Source organism: Oncorhynchus tshawytscha, linkage group LG01, assembly GCF_018296145.1.
Source record: "Oncorhynchus tshawytscha isolate Ot180627B linkage group LG01, Otsh_v2.0, whole genome shotgun sequence".
NCBI classification, from domain to species: Eukaryota; Metazoa; Chordata; class Actinopteri; order Salmoniformes; family Salmonidae; genus Oncorhynchus; species Oncorhynchus tshawytscha.
This window is the reverse complement of record NC_056429.1, coordinates 41,028,764-41,051,569: the sequence shown is the minus strand read 5'-3', so window position 1 is coordinate 41,051,569 and position 22,806 is coordinate 41,028,764. Positions and strand designations below refer to the sequence as shown.

Here is a 22,806-nt window from a genome sequence, read left to right as displayed (position 1 = left end):
ATGATGAGCGATGAGCAACATGGACTTGAATAATAGATGACATATGAAGCATAGATCTTTAAAACAGAATTTCACCATTCATTTACTCATCTCCTATAACTAGTTTTTGCCAGTTGACTGCCACAGCTGTACTGAAATTCATCAGCTAACAAACAAGCAATCAAGAGGTGTTGCCCCTGCTCTGTCCATCCACTCAAACTGCTGCCAGTCAAGTTGATGGCAATGCAGACGTAAGGATAACAAGATTTAGCAAACTTCATTATCATAAGCTAGAAAAATGTGAATGGCATTAAGCTAACTAGCTAGCCAGCTAGTTAAACATACAAAAAAATAAAATGTAAATGGCTAGCTGGCTAATTTAGCCAGTTTGTTCCATTGACTTTGCATGAGCTCCGGTTACCTTGCTAAACGATTAGCATGCGCCCCACCATGGATTTTTTTTCGTCACTTAAACATGAACACAATGTAAGGTATCGTGATCATATATTGTAGTGAGGAAACATTTGACACGTGACTGGACAACATTTCACTCCAAAACGGGAGTTAATTTTCTCACTACAGCTTCAAAAAGTGCCTTGTTGCATACGGGATACGTGTTTTGGAATATTTTTATTCTGTATATTTGTATTCTTCTTTTCACCCTGTCATTTAGATAATTATTGTGGAGTCACGACAATGTTGTTGATCCATCCACAGTTTTCTCCCATCACAGCCGTTGAACGGTGTAGCTGTTTTAAAATCACCAAGGGACTCATGGTGACATCCCTGAGCAGTTACCTTCCTGTTCTGCAGCTCAGTTCAGAAGGGCGACTGAATCTTTGATGTGTCTGGGTTGTTTAATACATTATCGACAGCATAATTATTCATGCTTAAAGAGATATTAAATATCTGATGTGTTATTGTTAAAACCTCTTTGGGCTGAGATCCCGCTAACAGGATCGATAGGACAACAACAGCCAGTGAAAGTGCAGGGCGCCAAATTCAAACAACAGAAATCTCATAATTAAAATTCCTTAAACATACAAGTATTTCACACCATTTTAAAGATACACTTCTTGTTAAACCCACCACAGTGTCCGATTTCAAATAGGCTTTACGTCGAAAGCACCACAAACGATTATGTTCGGTCAGAGCCAAGTCACAGAAAAACAGACATTTTTCCAGCCAAAGAGGAGTCACAGGAGTAATCACTAACCTTTGATGATCTTCATCAGATGACACTCATAGGACTTCATGTTACACAATACATGTATGTTTTGTTCGTAGAAGTTCATATTTATATAAAAACATCTCAGTATACTTTGGCGCGTTATGTTCAGTAGTTCCAAAAACATCCAGTGATTTTGCAGAGAGCCACATCAATTTACAGAAATACTCATCATAAATGTTGATGAAAATACAAGTGTTACACATGGAACTTTAGATACACTTCTCCTTAATGCAACCGCTGTGTCAGATTTAAAAATAACTTTACGGAAAAAGCATACCATGCAATAATCTGAGTACGGCGCTCAGAGACCAAAACAACCCAAACAGGTATCCGCCATGTTGTGTAGTCAACAGAAGTCAGAAATAGCATTATAAATATCCACTTACCTTTGATGATCTTCCTCAGAATGCACTCCCAGAAATCACAGTTCCACAATAAATGTTTGATTTGTTCGATAAAGTTAATCTTTATGTCCAAATACCTCCTTGTTGTTAGCGCGTTCAGCCCAGTAATCCAAATTCATGACACACGAGCAGATGAAAAGTCCAAAAGTTCCGTTACAAACCTTAGAAACATGTCTAACGAAGTATAGAATTTAGGATGTTTTTAACATAAATCTTCAATAATGTAATGTTCCAACCAGAGAATTCCTTTGTCTGTAGAAATGCAATGGAACAGAGTTTGCTCTCACGTGAATGAGCCTCACGAGCTCATGGTCGCCCCCACTTCACAGTAGAAGCATCAAACAAGGTTCTAAAGACTGTTGACATGTAGTGGAAACCTTAGGAAGTGCAACATGACCAATATCCCACTGTATCTTCAATAAGGAATGAGTTGAAAAACGACGAACCTCAGATTTCCCACTTCCTGGTTGGATTTTTTTCTCAGGTTTTTGCCTGCCATATGAGTTCTGTTAGACATCATTCAAACAGTTTCAAAAACTTCAGAGTGTTTTCTATCCAAATCTACTCATAACATGCATATATTAGCAACTGGGACTGAGTTTACTCTGGGCACCTCTGGGCACCTTATTCATCCAAGCTACTCAATACTGCCCCCTGCCATAAGAAGTTAATCATCTACCAATCACTGCCCTTCTTTATGAGGCTTTCAAAAAGCTCCCTGGTCTTTGTAGTTTAATCTGTGCTTGAAATTAAACACTTGACCAAGGGACCTTACAGATGTTGCATGTATGGTGTACAGAGGAAGGAAAAAATAAATTCAACCCCTCTTTTTTCACACAGTGAGTCCATGTAACTTATTATGTGATTTGTTAAGCCACTTTTTACTCCTAAACAAATTCAGGCTTGCCTGAAAAAAGGGGTGAATATTTACAGATGAAGGATTTAAATGTGATTGCTTTTGTTGATGATAATTTTACGCAAACTCAAGGTTTAAAAAGGCTTTTCTTAAAATGTGAGACTTGATTTGCCATAATAACATGAATTGCAGTGCATTTGGAAAGTATTCAGACCACTTGACTTTTTCTTACAGCCTTATTCTAAAATTGATTAAATTGTTTTTCCCCTCATCAATCTACACACAATACCCCATAATTACGAAGCAAAAACTAGTTTTTAGACAGTTTTGCAAATTTATGAAGAATAAACAACTGAAATATAACATTTACATACGTATTCAGACCCTTTACTCAGTACTTTGTTGAAGCACCTTTGGCAGCGATTACAGCCTCGAATCTTCTTGGGTATGACGCTACAAGCTTGGCACACCTGTATTTTGGGAGTTTCTCCAATTCTTCTTTGCAAATCCTCTCAAGCTCTGTCAATTTGGATGGGGAGCATTGCTGCACAGCAATTTGTAGGTCTTTACAGAGATGTTCGATCGGGTTCAAGTCCGGGCTCTGACTGGGCCACTTAAGGACATTCAGAGACTTGTCCCGAAGCCACTCCTGTGGGAAGGTAAAGCTGAAGTCCTGAATGCTCTGGAGACGGTTTTCATCAAGGATCTCTCTGTACTTTGCTCCGTTCATCTTTGCCTCGATGCTGACTTGTTTCCCAGTCCATGCCGCTGAAAACATGATGATGCTGCCACCACCAGCATGATGCTGCCACCACCATGCTTCACCCTAGGGATGGTGCCAGGTTTCCTCCAGACATGACGCTTGGCATTCAGGCCAAAGACAATCTTGGTTTCATCAGAGCAGAGAATCTTGTTTCCCATGGTCTGACAGTCTTTAGGTGCCTTTTTGGGAAACTCCAAGCAGACTGTCATGTGCCTTTTACTGTGGAGTGGCTTCCATCTGGCCACTACCATAAAGGCCTGATTGCTGGAGTGCTGCCGAGATGATTGTCCTTCTAGAAGGTTCTCCCATCTCCATAGAGGAACTCTAGAGCTTTGCAAGAGTGACCATCGAGTTCTTGGTCACCTCCCTGACCAAGGCCCTTCTCCCCCGATTGCTTAGTTTGGCCGGGCAGCCAGCTCTAGGAAGAGTCTTGGTGGTTCCAAACTTCTTCCATTTAAGAATGATGGAGGCCACTGTGTTCTTGGGGACCTTCAATGCTGCAGAAATGTTTTGATACCCTTCCCCAGATCTGTGCCTTGATACAATCCTGTCTCAGTGCTCTACAGACAATTCCTTCAACCTCATGGCTTGGTTTTTGCTCTGTCATGCACTGTCAACTGTGGGACCTTATATAGACATATGTAAATCATGTCCAAGCAATTGAATTTAACACAGTTGGACTCCAATCAAGTTGTAGAAACATATCAAGGATGATCAATGGAAACAGGATGCACCTGAGCTCAATTTTGAGTGTCATAGCAAAGGGTCTTAATACTTATGTAAATAAGGTATTTCTGTTTAATAAGGTATTTCATAGTGTCCGATTTCAAATAGGCTTTACGTCGAAAGCACCACAAACAATTATGTTCGGTCATAGCCAAGTCACAGAAAAACACAGACATTTTTCCAGCCAAAGAGAGGAGTCACAAAATCAGAAATAGAGAGAGAATGAATCACTTCTGTTTTTTATGCAAAAATCTCTATAATTTGGTTTTCACTTTGTCATTATGGGACATTGTGTGTAGATTGCTGAGGAATAAGGCTGTAACGTAACAAAACGTGGAAAAAGTTAAGGGGTCTGAATACTTTCTGAAGGCACTAGATAATCCTCTTAATAATTAACATTTCCTTTTGCTGCAGGATTATTCTTCTGCTGTAGCAAACTCAAAGGCTCAAATTAAGATCCTATATTTATGTGCAACATCTATATTATAGTTCTTAAATTTGTATTAAATAAAACAATAGAGATCCTACATCTGTATGCAACAACTATACTGAATAAAAATATAAACATGCAACAATTTTAACTTGCAAAAGTTCACATATGGAAATCAGACATTTTAAATAAATTAATTATTGTATGGATTTCACAACTGGGCAGGGATGCATCAATGGGTCGGCCTGGGAGGGCATAGGCCCACCCACTTGGGAGCCAGGCCCATCCAAAGGGGAGCTAGGTCCAGCCTATCAGAATGAGTTTTTCCCCACAAAAGGGCTTTATTACAGACAGAAATACTCCTCTGCACACACCCCCCTCCCCTCGGACGATCCCGCAGGTGAAGAAACCAGATGTGGAGGTCCTGGGCTGCCGTGGTTACACGTGGTCTGCGGTTGTGAGTCCGGTCGGACGTTCTGCTAAATTCTCTAAAACAACGTTATTATGGTAGAGAAACAGCTCTGGTGGACATTCCTACAGTCATCATGACAATTGTACTAAACGTGAGACACCTGTGGCATTGTGTTTGTGTGGCCCTTTATTGTTCCCAGCACAAGTTGCACCTATGTAATGATCATGCTTTTTAATCAGCTTCTTGATATGCCACACCTGTCAGGTTGATAGATTATCTTGATAAAGGCTCAAATACTCACTAACAGGGATGGAAATACATTTGTGCACCACATTTTTTGAGAAATAAGGTTTTTGTGTGTATGGAACATTTCTGGGATCTGTTATTTCAGCTCATGAAACATGGGACCAACACTTTACATGTTGCGTTCATAATTTTGTTCACTGTGTAATTATAGCTTTTACATTTTTATTAATTTGTAAAAATGCGTCAAATTTTCTTTTCATTTTGACATTCCGGAGTATTTTTTCCAGATTGATGACAAAAACATCACAATTAAATGCAACAAAATGTGACAAAATCCAAGGGGGGGTGAATATTTATGATACCCATCGTACATAGCTCTGTGACATTAGATCTCTTTACTTTGCCGTACATATTTATGTTCTGTTGGAATTGTATTACATTACATTGATTTGTGTATTACTGAAGCTGTATACGTATTTGCCGGTCTTGTTTTATCTTGATGCCACGTTCTCTAGCTATAGTATAAGTGGACATGTACTGTTTGTTATTCATTAACATGGAAGTTAAGATATTCATAAATGACCAGCTTGTGTTTGTACAACATCCTTCAGCCTCCCCCTGTCTTCCTCTCACGCATGACTGTACCAATAATGAAGTGTCAGCTCTCAACCCCACTCTACCCGCTAGGCTTATCAGGGCTCTACGCTGAAATGTTTTACAAGGAGCACAAATAGAAATGTCGGAGCACACAAAGAAATGTAGGAGCACAATGGAAAATATTAGAGATATTGAAGCGGTAATCTGCAGTTGGGTGTTTCATATTTTTCTAGGGGCACGGTGCTGCCAAATAAAAATTATACAAATCGCAGCACTGTAAAGCCCTGCTTATGGGAGGGAGGGTGACGGGGAGACAGGAAAACAGAGCGATACTGTGATATAAGGAATGGTGGAGAGAGAAAGAGGGGGGTAAGGGAGGATGGATACTGAAAGGGGAACAGAATGAAAGAGAGGGAAGGTAAGGAGGAGGAATGGATAAAGGGATAGGAGGAGGGATGGATAGTGAAAGGTAAGGAGGAGAGATGGATAGAGAGGTAAGGAGGAGGGATGATAAAGGGAGAGGAGGAGGGATGGATTGTGAAAGGTAAGGAGGAGGGATGGATAGAGGAAGGTAAGGAGTAGGAATGGATAAAGGGATAGGAGGAGGGATGGATAGAGGAAGGTAAGGAGGAGGGATGGATAGAGGAAGGTAAGGAGTAGGGATGGATAAAGGGATAGGAGGAGGGATAGATAGAGGAAGGTAAGGAGTAGGGATGGATAAAGGGATAGGAGGCGGGATGGATAGAGGAAGGTAAGGAGGAGGGATGGATAGAGGGATAGGAGGAGGGATGGATAGAGGAAGGTAAGGAGGAGGGATGGATAGAGGGATAGGAGGAGGAGTAGGAGGGATAGGAGGAGGGATGAATGGATAAGGGGAGGAGGAGCCGGAATGGATAGAGGGATAAGGGGAGGAAACCTGCTCCCCAAAGGAAATCAGATTAGCGAGGGGCATCTGGTGCCACCCCATTCTGAGCCCTGCCCCAGTGCATTCTGGAACGGTTCCAGGTGTCTGATAGCAGCACATTCCCCTAGAGGCAACCTCAGACACACACACACACACACACACACACACACACATATAGGCCAATATCTTGGTTGTTTTATTTATGTTTGACTCCCCTTCCTCTATTTCTCCCTTCATCTCTCTCTTTCTAGGTGTGAATGAGTGCGCAGACAACAATGGAGGCTGCTCTCACGTCTGCAGAGACCGGAGGATCGGCTATGAGTGTGACTGTCCCGCTGGATACAAACTAATGGACAAGAAGACCTGTGGAGGTAGAGTCCCATACAATATGGCCCTCTCAGCCAAGCCTTACCAATGATTGCGCTCTCTGAAAATTGCTCTCTCAATCTCCCACACATTTCCTTCTCTTCTCGTGCTCTCTCGTTCCAGGCGGTAGCTACTTAGAGTAAATGGCCCAGATATCTCTCTTTCTCTCCTGCTGTCCATCCTGTCTTAGTAGAGACAGAGTGTGTCCAGTGTAATTGATGCACTTCTGATATCCCTCCTCAGACATAGACGAGTGTGAGAACCCTGACGCCTGCGGCCAGATCTGCGTCAACTACAAAGGAGACTACAAGTGTGAATGTTACGAGGGCTATGAGATGGACCCCAGCACCAAAACCTGCAAGGCCGTGGGTGAGTGAGACAGCCCATAATGTCCCCTGCAACCACAGAAGAGACATGGACACACATACACGCGCACAAGCATGCATATGCACACAAACACACACACACACACATCCCAGCAACATCACCGTCTGTTCTCAGCCTGTCCAATATGAAAGGACTTTCTTTGTATGCAGGGCGGTCGGAAAAGGCAAATATTTGCTTTTGCTTCTCTGGGCGGTAATTAAAAGAGAACCATTCCCTCCGTGTCTCTCCCTTACTATGGGGGGCCTGTCAGGGCACTGTAGGACACAGCCTGGCATTGTCCATCACCGTGCCCCACGGTAAACACGCTAGCCTGGCCATGAATAGAAACCAATGCCCTGGTCTTAACTTTGGGCCCTCTCTCAGACTCAGACTGTAGAGAAATACATGGTTTGTGATTAGCATCATCATTCTTAGGTTGGATCATTACAAGGTAATGAGGGGGCTTAAGCGGGAACGGGCTCGGCTTTGCTCTAAGTGGCGTGGAAAATGCCATTGATTACCTTCCATCCGAGAACGCACATCTTTATTACTGTTAGAGTGAGCACATACTCAGAAAGCTCAGGCCGTTTATTATTAGAGCGGAAGGGAGGGGGTGTGTGATAGTCTGTGTGTCGGTGTGTGTGTCTGTGTATGTATGTGTGTATTATTGTAATAGTTCCTTGTAGGGCTGTGACGGTAATTGAATACCCGTGTAACTGACGGTTATGGATGAAGGCCGTCATGAAAATGAACCAACCGTCAGAACCGTTTAAATGGGCACACATTCATTTTGGGAGAATTGGGGGGGATTAACGTTATTAAGGTAGATAAACTTGATCTAATAGCAGGAGTGTTGACTAATGATCATAAGCGATTGTTTCGTTAACTTAGTCTGTCGATTGAACGTTCTCCTCTTTCCAACTGTCGTTTGATGCTCCAGCTGCTCAACCGTCTGATGTGCGGGGTTGTAGAAGCGCTAGCCTATAGGCTATGGCACTTCAAGGGGGGCGGGGAAATAGTTTGATGTGTGGACTTCCTTGTATATTTATAGAATAATCAAAAGTGAAAAAAAAGGCTATGGAGATGTTGCGTGTATTTGTTTCTATTTTAACGATTGTCAATTTCATTATCCTACTATCGCATAGCTGTCGCACTCCTCTTCATACTGTACTTTCCTTATCAATTCATCTGACCTACTTTCGGAAAGCCTAATGTGGCCTAGGTTTTTTTTAATACGTTTTAAGGAAAAGAAAAAATATTTGCTCTTGTCTCTGACATACTCTGGTGGCTTTGATTAGGCTTTGATTAGGCTACATTATTTCTCTCATTACGGCGTCCTCTCGCCATCGAATGACCACTACGAATATTTAGGGGAAAAGTGGGAGAAAACCCATCGGACTTAATATTTTCATATGTGGAAAAGGCAACAGACAAAGACAAGGTAAGCATATACATTTTTATATTGACATTTTAGTAATTTAGCAGATGCTCTTTTCCAGAGCGACTTCCAATTAGTGCACAATTACGGTGTAGGGTTTGTCTGCAGAGCCTGAAGGTAGGGAGGGGCAGTTCCTCTTGCTGCTCCGTAGCCAAGTACCATGGTCTTGTAGTGGATGAGAGCTTCGACTGGAAGCCAGTGGAGTGTGCAGGGGAGAGGGGTGACATGGGAGAATTTGGGAAGTTTGAACACCTGGTGGGCTGCATATATCTTTCTTTTGACTCAATGCGACAGATCCTCCCCAACCTGGGATTTCTTCATTTGCAGATGTAATATTTACAAGTGATAACAAAGTGTAATGGCTTGTTTCAAATAGGTTTTTATTATGAAGCATATCCATGTAAACAAGTGAAGAAACAGAAAGCCCTTTTCACATTGGGGCCTTAACAGCCCTAAGACAACAGTAACAAACATTGAAATGAAATGGACACTTCAAAAATGATATGAAACATAAATGAAAAAGAAGAGAAAAGGGAAAACAACAAAGTGTGATTCAGTAGTGAAATGGCACGTTTATTTTGAGTCAATACGAAAATGTGACAATCCTCTCCAATCTGACATTTCTTAATTTGTATACTAGACTAATATTTAGAGGTGGTAACTTTGAATAATAACAATGAAATGCTACCGATAATAACAAAGTGTCGTGGTAATAATGAAGTTGAGGAGAAAAACCTGCCACACACACACACACACACACACACACACACATCAACAGACACACAACCTCATGCGTTCTCAACATAACACACACACACACACACACACACACACACACACACACACATCAACAGACACACAACCTCATGCGTTCTCAACAAAACACACGCTCACATTCCACTGTCTTAGGTTTAGTACATTTACAGGAGCTGACAGCTGAAGTGACGATGTCGTTGAGCACATCACACGGAGCTGGAAACTTCAGGCTTTATTTGTGTTCTGGCCTGAAGGCACAAAGCCGTGTTCAGGGAACTCTATACCATTATTACCCTTCATCCAAACACTGATTCAAGGACATTGGCCCATTACTACAGCTTTTTATTCCAACACTTTGAACTTTTTTACTGCTCACTGGAAATGCCTTAGATGGCCCTTGGAGGCTGGATAGAGAAAGCATTATAAGAATACTTATTTGACATACTTTCTGAAGTGTTTTGCCCGTTTTAATCTTAGCTACCACACATATTGATTTAGACAAAAGTATCCCATATGGCTCTGTAGTTACTACGAACAGTGTGTTGGCTAATTAAAACTACGACTCCCAGGTTGGTGTCATGTTGGGTTCACATGTTTTGTTCGTTCGTTATGAGCTGAACAGCTCTCTCCAGTTCTCCTACAAGTACAACTCGGCAAGTTGATTCCCACAAGTCATTTCACCACAATAGTTTAATTGTATTGTTATTTTGTTTACCCTGGGTGCAGTATCACTCGCTAACAGTTAATGACATAACTGATTGGCACTCACTGTTGCCTTTGTGCATTCGTGTGTGCCTGTGTCTGCAATTGTACTGCAGCATTCTCTACATCACAAACCGTCTGTTTCACAGCCCAATCCACATCATGCAAACAGTTAAATCCATATGTACTCTATTTTCATAAACACTGAGGTGTGCAGTTCTTTCCCCTTCATAATCAGATGATCGCTCCTGGAGAGGGAGGAGGGAGAGAAATAAATTATTTTCATGTATAATCCATTAGATCCATGTCAGACTAGCACTTTAGAGAGCACTGTTTGTGATTGAGCCCATCCAGTCCTGGTGTCTGTGTCTGCTCTATAGCCTCTGTTCTAGTCTCATTATGACAGACTGGAGCTGAGCTGAGCAGAGGTACGGCCATACGAGACAGAGCTGGTTGACATTGCTGCTTGTCTTAACAGATGCTCGGAAGGACACTGCACTGTTATATATTTAAATGTAGGGAGGAAGGGAGCATAGTGAGAGAGAGGAAAGAGACTAAAAGTAAGGGAGAGACTGAGGAGAAAAATGCAGAGACGCAGAGAGATAGGCGAGGCAGGGGGAAAGAGTAGGATCAGAGAGAAGAGGACAAAAAGAGAGATATAGAAGAGGAAGAGAGGGAAAACGAGAAACAGGAAAGCAACAGCCATATGGACAGGTCAGAGGGAGAAGATCCAATGCCTGGATGCCTCCCTACTGTGTAACCAGCCTCCCCCCCCCCTCTCTCTCAATTCAATTCAATGGGCTTTACTGGCATGTGAAAAACACGTTTGCATTGCCAAAGCAAGTGGAATAGATAATAAACAAAAGTGAATTCAACGATACTAAACTGTAAACTGTAAACGTTACACTCACAAAAGTTCCAACGGAGAGACATTTAAAATGTCATATTATGGCTATAACAGTGTTGTAACGATGTGGAAATAGTTAAAGTACAAAAGGGTAAAATTCTCTCACCTCTCGTTAGCTAATGTTAAGTTTGCTGGCTAGCCAGTTCAAATAATGTCAGATTGTCCGTTCTTAAATTCAGAGCATTTCGCTCTTGGAGCGTTCATAGCTCGCTATGCCACTGGCTGAGGAGTAGGACGGATCCCAGCGTTCAACGACAGCCAAGCACCCAAGCTAACTGGCTAACTTTGTCTAGCTTTGCTAGCTATTTCCAGACACAAATGAGAGAACACCTCACTCTGACCATTTTACACGCCCTAGCAGAGCTGATTAGACTGTTTTCATGTCGTTGAGAGCATTGGTGACTGTAACTGTGCAGCTGGAAACAATTTAATAAAGTTTTTATTTTTGCCGACGTTTACTGACATCGGCCATATTCAACGGGTGTTGAGCGTTCGTATATCAGATATTCTGTGCGCGAGTGCTCTGAAATCTGAGTAAATAGCCAGATCTGAGTAAATAGCCAGCCACACTTAGCTAAGAATGATGTGAATAATAATGTCAATAAAATTTAGGTAGTTAGTTAGATAGCGGATAGTTAGCCTGGCAATGTTCGATGTATTAGTAGCCAGCTAACGTTATGTAACTAGCTGACATTCCTGTGCATACTGCTGTAATGCTAAGCGGTTCGTAAGGATAGCGTAGCATAACAACTTGTTAGCCAACATAACGTATAACGGAACTTATTTGAAAAGTCGTTACTTTATTACATTGCTCAACATTTTCTTAACATTTGTCATAATTAGTTGCATATATCTTTATTTTGACTCAATGCGACATATCCCCTCCAACCTGGCATTTCTTAATTTGTAGATTTAATATTTATAAGTGATAACCTGAATAAGAATAATGAAATGCCATGATAATAACAAAGTGTAATGGCTTGTTTCAAATAGGTTTTTATTAAGAAGCATATCCATGTAAACAAGTGAACAAACAGAAAGCCCTTTTCACATTGGGCCTTATAGGCCTAAAGCAACAGTAACATTCATTTAAATAAAATGGACACATCAAAAATGATATTAAACATAAATGAAAAAGAAAAGGACAAACTAACAAAGTGTGATTCAATAGTGAAATAGCACGTTTCTTTTGAGTCAATACGTGAGCTAATTACAGAAAATAGCTTAGGGTCATGAGTGTGACAAAATAAAAGCAGGGCATTCTAACGGAGAATTTTAGAGCTTTGTGTAAGGGGGTGTGTACTGATGGCAGGGAAGTCAGGCGTGGGAGATCGAACTTGGTATAAACGGAGCAGTTTAATAAGTGCTCAAAAACTCAGAAAACCAAAATATACTAAATAAAACAAGTGGGTACAAAACCCGTCGCAAACCAGAACATAACTTGCACAATGCTTGCAAACAAACAATCACCGACAAGGACAATGAGGGGGAACAGAGGGTTAAATACACAACATGTAATGAATGGGATTGAAACCAGGTGTGATACAAGACAAGACAAAACCAAAGGAAAATGAAAAGGAGATCAGCGATGGCTAGAAGGTCGGCGACTTCGACCGCCGAACGCCGCCCGAACAAGGAAAGGGACCAACTATGGCGGAAGACGTGACAGTTGAAGGTGGACACGGACGGCTTCCCATCTTTCCTCCGCGTGCCTGAACCAGTCGTCCATCGCAGGAACCTCAGGCTGATCCTGATGGCAAGGCGCCAGAACCGACTGGTTCCCCAGTACGCACTGGGAGGGAGACATCAAATCAAAATCAAATCAAATTTATTTATATAGCCCTTCAGACATCAGCTGATATCTCAAAGTGCTGTACAGAAACCCAGCCTAAAACCCCAAACAGCAAGCAATACAGGTGTAGAAGCACGGTGGCTAGGAAAAACTCCCTAGAAAGGCCAAAACCTTGGAAGAAACCTAGAGAGGAACCAGGCTATATGGGGTGGCCAGTCCTCTTCTGGCTGTGCCGGGTGGAGATTATAACAGAACATGGCCTAGATGTTCAAATGTTCATAAATGACCAGCATGGTCGAATAATAATAAGGCAGAACAGTTGAAACTGGAGCAGCAGCACGGCCAGGTGGACTGGGGACAGCAAGGAGTCATCATGTCAGGTAGTCCTGGGGCATGGTCCTAGGGCTCTGGTCCTCCGAGAGAGAGAGAGAGAGAGAGAGAGAAAGAGAGAATTAGAGAACACACACTTAGATTCACACAGGACACCGAATAGGACAGGAGAGGTACTCCAGATATAAAAAACTGACCCTAGCCCCCGACACAAACTACTGCAGCATAAATACTGGAGGCTGAGACAGGAGGGGTCAGGAGACACTGTGGCCCCATCCGAGGACACCCCCGGACAGGGCCAAACAGGAAGCATATAACCCCACCCACTTTGCCAAAGCACAGCCCCCACACCACTAGAGGGATATCTTCAACCACCAACTTACCATCCTGAGACAAGGCTGAGTATAGCCCACAAAGATCTCCGCCATGGCACAACCCAAGGGGGCGCCAACCCAGACAGGATGACCACATCAGTGAATCAACCCACTCAGGTGACGCACCCCTTCCAGGGACGGCATGAGAGAGCCCCAGTAAGCCAGTGACTCAGCCCCTGTAATAGGGTTAGAGGCAGAGAATCCCAGTGGAAAGAGGAGAACCGGCCAGGCAGAGACAGCAAGGGCGGTTCGTTGCTCCAGAGCCTTTCCGTTCACCTTCCCACTCCTGGGCCAGACTACACTCAATCATATGACCCACTGAAGAGATGAGTCTTCAGTAAAGACTTAAAGGTTGAGACCGAGTTTGCGTCTCTGACATGGGTAGGCAGACCGTTCCATAAAAATGGAGCTCTATAGGGAAAGCCCTGCCTCCAGCTGTTTGCTTAGAAATTCTAGGGACAATTAGGACATGTTAGTAGGGGAGTGTCGGAGCGAGTTCTGTGCCATCTCGGCCCAGGGCACAAACTACGCCCACTCCCGGCAATAGTCCTGGTCCACGGTCCTGGCAATAGGACCGTAGAAACCTGCCTCATCCTGGTTCTCTCTCTCCACCTGCCCATTACTCTTGGGTGAAAACCTGAAGTAAGGCTGATTGAGACCCCCAGACGTTCCATGAACGCCTTCCAGACCCTAGAGGTGAACTGGGGACCTCGATCAGACACTATATCCTCAAGCACCCCATAGTGCCGGAAGACGTCTGTGAACAAGGCCTCCGCAGTCTGTGGAGTCGTAGGGAGACCGGGCAGAGGGAGGAGATGACAGGACTTAGAGAAACGATCCACAACGACCAGGATCGCGGTGTTACCCTGTGAGAGTGGAAGATCAGTAAGAAAACCCACCGACAGGTGCGACCAAGGCTGCTGTGGAACGGTTATGGGGTGTAGCTTACCTCTGGGCAGATGCCTAGGAGCCTTACACTGGGCACACACCGAGCAGGAGGAAACATAAACCCTCACATCCTTAGCCAAGGTAGGCCACCAGTACCTCCCGCTCAAACAGCGCACTGTCCGACCGATCCCAGGATGACCAGAGGAGGGTGACGTGTGGGCCCAATAGATCAACCGGTCACGGACAGCAGACGGGACGTACAGACGCCCAGCGGGACACTGGACGGGAGAGGGCTCTGCACGTAACGCCTGCTCAATGTCCGTGTCCAGCTCCCACACTCCCGGCAACCACCAGGCATGAGGCGGGAGTATGGGAGTGGGATCCATGGGCCGCTCCTCTGTGTCATACAGCCGGGACAATGCGTCTGCCTTCGCGTTCTGGGAGCCTGGTCTGTAAGAAAGGGTAAACACAAAACGGATGAAAAACACCTTGCCCACCTTGCCTGGCAAGGGTTCAGTCTCCCCGCTGCCCGGATGTACTCCAGATTGCGGTAGTCAGTCCAGATGAGAAAAGGGTGTCTAGCCCCCTCAAGCCAATGTCTCCAAACCTTCAAGGCCTTGACGACAGCCAACAACTCCCGGTCCCCCACGTCATAGTTTCACTCCGCCGGGCTGAGCTTCTTCGAGAAGAAGGCACAGGGGCGGAGCTTCGATGGCGTACCTGAGTGCTGAGAGAGCACAGCTCCTATCCCAGCCTCGGATGCGTCCACCTCCACTATGAATGCCAAAGAGGGATCCGGATGGGACAGCACAGGTGTGATACAAGACAAGACAAAACCAAAGGAAAATGAAAAGAGGATCAGCGATGGCTAGAATGTCGGCGACTTCGACCGCCGAACGCCGTCCGAACAAGGAGAGGGACCAACTTCGGCGGGAGTCGTGACACTTCGTTGGCCTTGCATTGAAAATGACTATCTGACAAAATTAGAAACGTATAATTTCTGAAAATGTAGCTAGGTATACTGTTACACGTATACATGGAGGAACACTTCTCCCTCTCTGTCACGGATGCCATGGTTTCCCTTAGTTTGAAGATGTAATACGGAGACAGGTATTTTTTCCAACAGCCTTCTGTGTTTTCTTTTTGGCTCCCTCCGCATTTGCAATCAAACACCTGAATTTCCTTAGCTAGCATACTCTTCTTCCACCTGGCATTCTACTAATTTCAAAACTCGGTTCTCCAGAAAGTGGAGAGCCTTAGCAACACTTTTGTGCTTCTTTGTATTATCTTTTTTTAAAAGCTGCTTTAGAAAGGCTTACCTACACAAATGAAGCAGCTCAAGATGGCGTTGGAGAGGATGGCTGACGTTTTACATGCTCCTAGCCAACTGTGCTATTTTTTTTCTTTTTTAAAAATGTTTAAAAAACTTTTTTTAAACTTATTTTGTACATAATGTTGCTGCTACCGTCTCTTATGGCCGAAAATTACTTCTGGACATCAGAACAGCGATTACTCACCTCGAACTGGAACTCCCACTGCCATCCGTTCTATTGGCCAACGTGCAATAATTGGAAAATAAAATTGATGACATTCGATCAAGTTTATCCTACCAACGGGACATTAAAAACTGTAATATCTTGTGTTTCACCGAGTCGTGGCTGAATGACGACACAGATAATATAGAGTTGGCGGGATTTTCCATGCACCGAGAAGCTACGTCTGGTAAGATGAGGGGCGGGGGTGTGTGTCAATTTGTCAATAACAGCTAGTGTGCAATGTAATATTAAAGAAGTCTTGAGGTATTGCTCACCTGAGCTATTGCTCGTACCTTATGATAAGCTGTAGACCACACTATCTACTAGGAGAGTTCTCATCTATATTATTCGTACTGTCTATTTACCACCACAGACCGATGCTGGCAGTAAAACTAAAGGACGGCGTAACAGTGACTCGCTCAATACGGAAGTGATCAGATGACGCGGATGCTACGATACAGGACTGTTTTGCTACCACATACTGATATCTTCCGGGATTCATCCAATGGCATTGAGGAGTATACCACCTCAGTCATTGGTTTCATCAATATGTGCATTGACGACTCTGTCCCCACAGTGAACATACGTTCATATCCCAACCAGAAGCCATGGATTTACAGGCAACTTCTGCATCGAGCTAAAGACTAGAGCTGCCGCTTTCAAGGAGCGGGACACTAATCCGGAAGCTTATAAGGAATCCCTCTATGCCCTCAGACGAACCATCAAACAAGCAAAGCATCAATACAGGATTAAGATTGTATCCTACTACACAAGCTCTCCAGCTCTGACGCTCGCCGGATGTGGCAGGGCTTGACAACTATTACTGACAACAAAGGGAAACCCAGACGCGAGCTGCCCAGTGACAAGAACCTACCAGACGAGCTAAATGCCTTTTATGCTCGTTTCGAGGCAAGCAACAGTCAATCATTCACGAGAGCAGCAGTTGTTCTGGACAACTTTGTGATAACGCTCTAGGTAGCCAATTTGAGCAAGACCTTTAAACAGGTCAACATTCACAATGCCGTTGGACGAGATGGAATATCAGGACGTATACTCAAAGCATGCGCAGACCAACAGGCAAGTGTCATCACTGACATTTTTAACACCTACATTTCAAACAGACCTCCATAGTCCCTGTGCCTAAGAACACAAAGGCAACCTACCTAAATGACTACAGACCCGTAGCACTCACATCTGTAGCCATGAAGTGCTTTGAAAGGCTGGTCATGGCTCACATCAACAGCATCCTCCCGGATACCCTAGACCCACTCCAATTCGCATACCGCCCCAACAGATCCACAGATGACGCAATCTCAATCGCACTCCACACTGCCCTTTCCCACCTGGACAAAAGGAACACCTATGTGAGAGTGCTGTTCATTGACTACAGCTCAGCGTTCAACACCATAGTGCCCACAAAGCTCATCACTAAGCTAAGGACCCTGGAACTAAACACCTCCCTCTGTAACTGGATCCTGGACTTCCTGATTGGCCACCCCCAGGTGGTAAGGGTAGCCAACAACACATCTGCCCCGCTGATCCTCAACACTGAGGGGTGTGTACTCATTCTCCTCCTGTACTCACTGTTCACCTATGAACACGTGGCCAAACACGACTCCAACACCATCATTAAGTTTGCTGGCGACATAACAGTGGTAGGCCTGATCACCGACAACGATGAGACAGCCTATAGGAAGGAGGTCAGAGATCTGGCAGTGTGGTACCAGGACAACAACCTCTCCCTCAATGTGAGCAAGACAAAGGAGCTGATCCTGGACTACAGGAAAAGGCGGAACGAACAGGCCCCCGTTAACATCGACGGGGCTGTAGTGGAGTGGGTCGAGAGTTTCAAGTTCCTTGGTGTCCACATCACCAACAAACTATCATGGTCCAAACATACCAAGACAGTCGTGAACAGGGCACGACAACACCTTTTCCCCCTCAGGAGACTGAAAAGGTATGGCAACTGCTCGGCATCTGACCGTAAGACGCTACATAGGGTAGTGCATATGGCCCAGTACATCACTGGGGTCAAGTTTCCTGCTATCCAGGACCTATTTAATAGGCGGTGTCAGAGGAAGGCCCAAAAAATTGTCAGAGACTCCAGTCACCCAAGTCATGTACTGTTTTCTCTGCTACCGCACGGCAAGCGGTACTGAGGCACCAAATCTAGGACCAAAAGGCTCCTTAACAGCTTCGACTCTCAAGCCATAAGACTACTGAACACTTAATCAAATGGCTAACAAACTACAGTGCCTTGCGAAAGTATTCCCCCTTGAACTTAGTGACCTTTTGCCACATTTCAGGCTTCAAACATAAAGATATAAAACTGTATTTTTTTGTGAAGAATGAACAACAAGTGGGACACAATCATGAAGTGGAACGACATTTATTGGATATTTCAAACTTTTTTAACAAATCAAAAACTGAAAAAAAATTATTCAGCCCCCTTAAGTTAATACTTTGTAGTGCCACCTTTTGCTGTGATTACAGCTGTAAGTCGCTTGGGGTATGTCTCTATCAGTTTTGCACATCAAGAGACTGAAATTCTTTCCCATTCCTCCTTGCAAAACAGCTCGAGCTCAGTGAGGTTGGATGGAGAGCATTTGTGAACAGCAGTTTTCAGTTCTTTCCACAGATTCTCGATTGGATTCAGGTCTGGACTTTGACTTGGCCATTCTAACACCTGGATATGTTTATTTTTTAACCATTCCATTGTAAATTTTGCTTTATGTTTTGGATCATTGTCTTGTTGGAAGACAAATCTCGTCCCAGTCTCAGGTCTTTTGCAGACTCCATCAGGTTTTCTTCCAGAATGGTCCTGTATTTGGCTCTATCCATCTTCCCATCAATTTTAACCATCTTCCCTGTCCCTGCTGAAGAAAAGCAGGCCCAAACCATGATGCTGCCACCACCATGCTTGACAGTGGGGATGGTGTGTTCAGGGTGATGAGCTGTGTTGCTTTTATGCCAAACATAACGTTTTGCATTGTTGCCAAAAAGTTCAATTTTGGTTTCATCTGACCAGAGCACCTTCTTCCACATGTTTGGTGTGTCTCCCAGGTGGCTTGTGGCAAACATTAAACAACACTTTTTTATGGATATCTTTAAGAAATGGCTTTCTTCTTGCCACTCTTCCATAAAGGCCAGATTTGTGCAATATATGACTGATTGTTGTCCTATGGACAGAGTCTCCCACCTCAGCTGTAGATCTCTGCAATTCATCCAGAGTGATCATGGGCCTCTTGGCTGCATCTCTGATCAGTCTTCTCCTTGTATGAGCTGAAAGTTTAGAGGGACGGCCAGGTCTTGGTAGATTTGCAGTGGTCTGATACTCCTTCCATTTCAATATTATCGCTTGCACAGTGCTCCTTGGGATGTTTAAAGCTTGGGAAATCTTTTTGTATCCAAATCCGGCTTTAAACTTCTTCACAACAGTATCTCGGACCTGCCTGGTGTGTTCCTTGTTCTTCATGATGCTCTCTGCGCTTTTAACGGACCTCTGAGACTATCACAGTGCAGGTGCATTTATACGGAGACTTGATTACACACAGGTGGATTGTATTTATCATCATTAGTCATTTAGGTCAACATTGGATCATTCAGAGATCCTCACTGAACTTCTGGAGAGAGTTTGCTGCACTGAAAGTAAAGGGGCTGAATAATTTTGCACGCCCAATTTTTCAGTTTTTGATTTGTTAAAAAAGTTTGAAATATCCAATAAATGTCGTTCCACTTCATGATTGTGTCCCACTTGTTGTTGATTCTTCACAAAAAAATACAGTTTTATATCTTTATGTTTGAAGCCTGAAATGTGGCAAAAGGTCGCAAAGTTCAAGGGGGCCGAATACTTTCTCAAGGCACTGTATTTACATTGACCCCCCCCACTATTTGTTTTGTACACTACTGCTACTTGCTGTTTATTACCTATGCATAGTTACTTCACCCCTACCTACATGCTACATGTACAAATTACCTCAACTAACCTGTATCCCCGCACATTGACTAGGTGCAGGTACCCCTTGTATATAGCCTCGTTGTTGTTATTTTATTGGGTTACTTTTTATTATTTTATATTTTTTATTAATATTATTATTATTCATATTTTTTTACTTTAGTTTATTTGATAAATATTTTCTTAACTCTTTTTGCACTGTTGATTGAGGGCTTGTAAGGAAGCATTTCACAGTATGCTTATTGTATTCGGCGCATGTGTCAAATAAAGTTTGATTTTATTTGATGTTAAAGACAGAAGCTAGCTACATGGCAAACCAATCTGAACTCATCTCTTGGGAATGTCCAGCCCATCCATTATCTCAGCCAATCATGGCTAGCGGAAGGTTCCTGTAACCAACTAGGCTCGTAATTTATGAATTAGATTTTAGTATTTACAGATATACAGATAATACTTTTGTTAAGGCACATGAAAGTTCACATGTTCCATAAGGCATTTCTGACACAAAAAAACCCACAATTTGATAAAAATACAAAAATTGCGTTTATGTAGTGAAGCGCGACATACGCCTAGTTTCCTGAAACGTATCACATATAGTGTTTTGGAATTAAACTCTTTACATGTTTTTGCATGTGTTGGAGGGAAATACATAGACATCTCACATTAGTTTGACATAGTATCTTTGGTCTGACAAGACAAGGGAAATTCTGCAGTTTTCTTGTGGATTTAGCAGAGAACGCAAAGAGTGGAATTTTCACATGAGTACGACAGACGACTGTTTTTAACGTGAATTGTAGTCTCACTAATACAGGGAATATGATGTCTCAACCTTTGTTATGTATTGCTAAACTCTCGTTTTCTCCAAGCTGCTCTGGCCTAGGCGGACGTCTTTATTCTCCAATCTGCATTAATCTAACGATCCAAGAGAGAAAATATACACCCACTTAGACCTCCTGTCACTAAACATCAACCAACAACTCAGAATAGTCATATTTTAATCCTTCCCCTCCGTTCCGTCACCCTCTGTGTTAACTAAGGTTTTTTCAATAACAGTAACTAACTGTGTTGTATGTCAAATCGATTCCCCAGACCCGGCTTCATATCTGCCCAGCCTTATCATTTTCAAAGCTTATCTTAATTGGCTGCAGGGCAGGGCTGAGTTATGGCAGATTAAAATGCATGTGGACTGTCCTGTCATCACACGCACACAAACACACGCACGAGAAGGGGCTGACTCTGTAGTAGCTCAGGGATCAGAGAGCAGCTACCCCGCAGGATGGCTCTCTTTGATGACATCACCGGTCCGGGCCCTGGGACCATGCTGATGTTGAAGCAGGAGTTTTATGGAGGATTTATCTATCACTGTGACAACAGGGATGGGAATGAGGGGGCTGGGGGCTATGTTGACAGAGGCAGCAGGACAACTCTCTCTTTCATTATCTCTCCCGCTCTCTTTCTTGATTTCCCTCTCTCTGTCTGTCAACGTCTTTTCTTTACCAATCACTCACTATCTGTTTACGTCTCTCTTTGTCTCTCCCTCCCTATGCATGCTGCCACTCATTCTCTGTCTGTCTGTCTTCTGTCTCTCTCTCGCTTTCTCTCTCTCTCTCTCTCGCTCTCCCTCCTCCCTAGTGGGAGAGCAGCTGAAATTGATGGGTACAAATCCAGCAGACAGGGAAGATGATTGAATCCTAACTCGCAGTGAAGATGAAAATATTTGCTCCCCGCGCTGTGGCCTGTGGGGGCCTGGGACTGAGAAACCCATCCAGGCGTGGCGGGGTTGTGTGTCTGCGTGTGCGTGTGTTTCTGTATGCTTGTGTATGTACGTATGTGTGTCTGTCCTGGTTCAATACATGCAGCCAACTCAGAGCGCCCTGGCCTGATGGAACAAGTGCCCCGACTTTGTCTTGATTGTCTCCGGGATGAGGAGGGATGAGGGGAGACGGTGGAAAAGAGTGCGAGGGAGACGGGAGGGAGGGAGAGATGAGGCACCATCCATCACTCTCAGCTCATTCCTGTCCATCACTGTCAGTTCAGGGCCATTTTAAAACACATTCACCCAGACCATGGGCCAGTTAACACCTGACTGGCCCTCTCTCTCTCTCTCTCTCTCTCTCTCTCACTCTACCTCTCTCTCACTATATATCTGCCTCTCTTTCTCACTCTCTTTCTCCCTTCCTTACTTCTCGCTCTCTCTCCAATTAACTCTTGCTCTCTCTCACTCTCTTTCTCACACTGTCTCTCTCTATCATCTTTCTCTCTCTCACTCATCCTCTCTCTCTCTCGCCCTCCCACCATCTAGACACGGATAACAGATACTTGAGATGGTGATTCTCTGAGGAGGTTGGAGATAGAACCGCTCTTGAAGGGTGTGGGCTTACTGGGCTACATGTTGAGAACAGTGTCTCTATGACCATGACTATATGACTATATGTACATATCACTAGTGACAGACCGTAGCAACAGTGTTTGTGACGATATAAAAAAGTGTGTTAAAAAAAAAGGTCAATGCAGATAGTCAGGGTAGCTGTTTGGTTAAATATTTTGCAGTCTTATGGCTTGGGGGTAGAAGTTCAGGGTCCAGTTGGTTCCAGATTTGGTGCATCGGTATCGCTTGCTGTGCGGTAGCAGAGAGAACAGTCTATGACTAGGGTAGCTGGAGTCTTGGACAATTTTTAGGGCCTTCCTAAGACACCGCCTGGTATAGAGGTCCTGGATAACCGGGAGCTTGGCCCCAGTCATGTAGCGCCTTGCGGTGGGATGCCAAGCAGTTGCCATACCAAGCGGTGATGCAGCCAGTCAAGATGAGCTCTCAATGGTGCAGCTGTAGAACTTTTTGTGGATCTGAG

At 43.9% G+C, this 22,806-nt stretch overlaps 1 protein-coding gene across 4 annotated transcripts in view; it reads left to right on the top strand.

Annotated features, from left to right (window-relative positions):
• Window positions 1–22,806, top strand: part of lrp8 (low density lipoprotein receptor-related protein 8, apolipoprotein e receptor) — a 257,502-nt gene that overhangs the window by 192,684 nt on the left and 42,012 nt on the right. For all 4 annotated transcript variants that reach the window (XM_042321502.1, XM_042321500.1, XM_042321501.1 and 1 more), the window contains exons 8-9: window positions 6,800–6,919; window positions 7,158–7,283. In XM_042321502.1, the coding sequence (XP_042177436.1) occupies window positions 6,800–6,919; window positions 7,158–7,283 (246 nt within the window). The remainder of the gene's footprint in view (window positions 1–6,799; window positions 6,920–7,157; window positions 7,284–22,806) is intronic.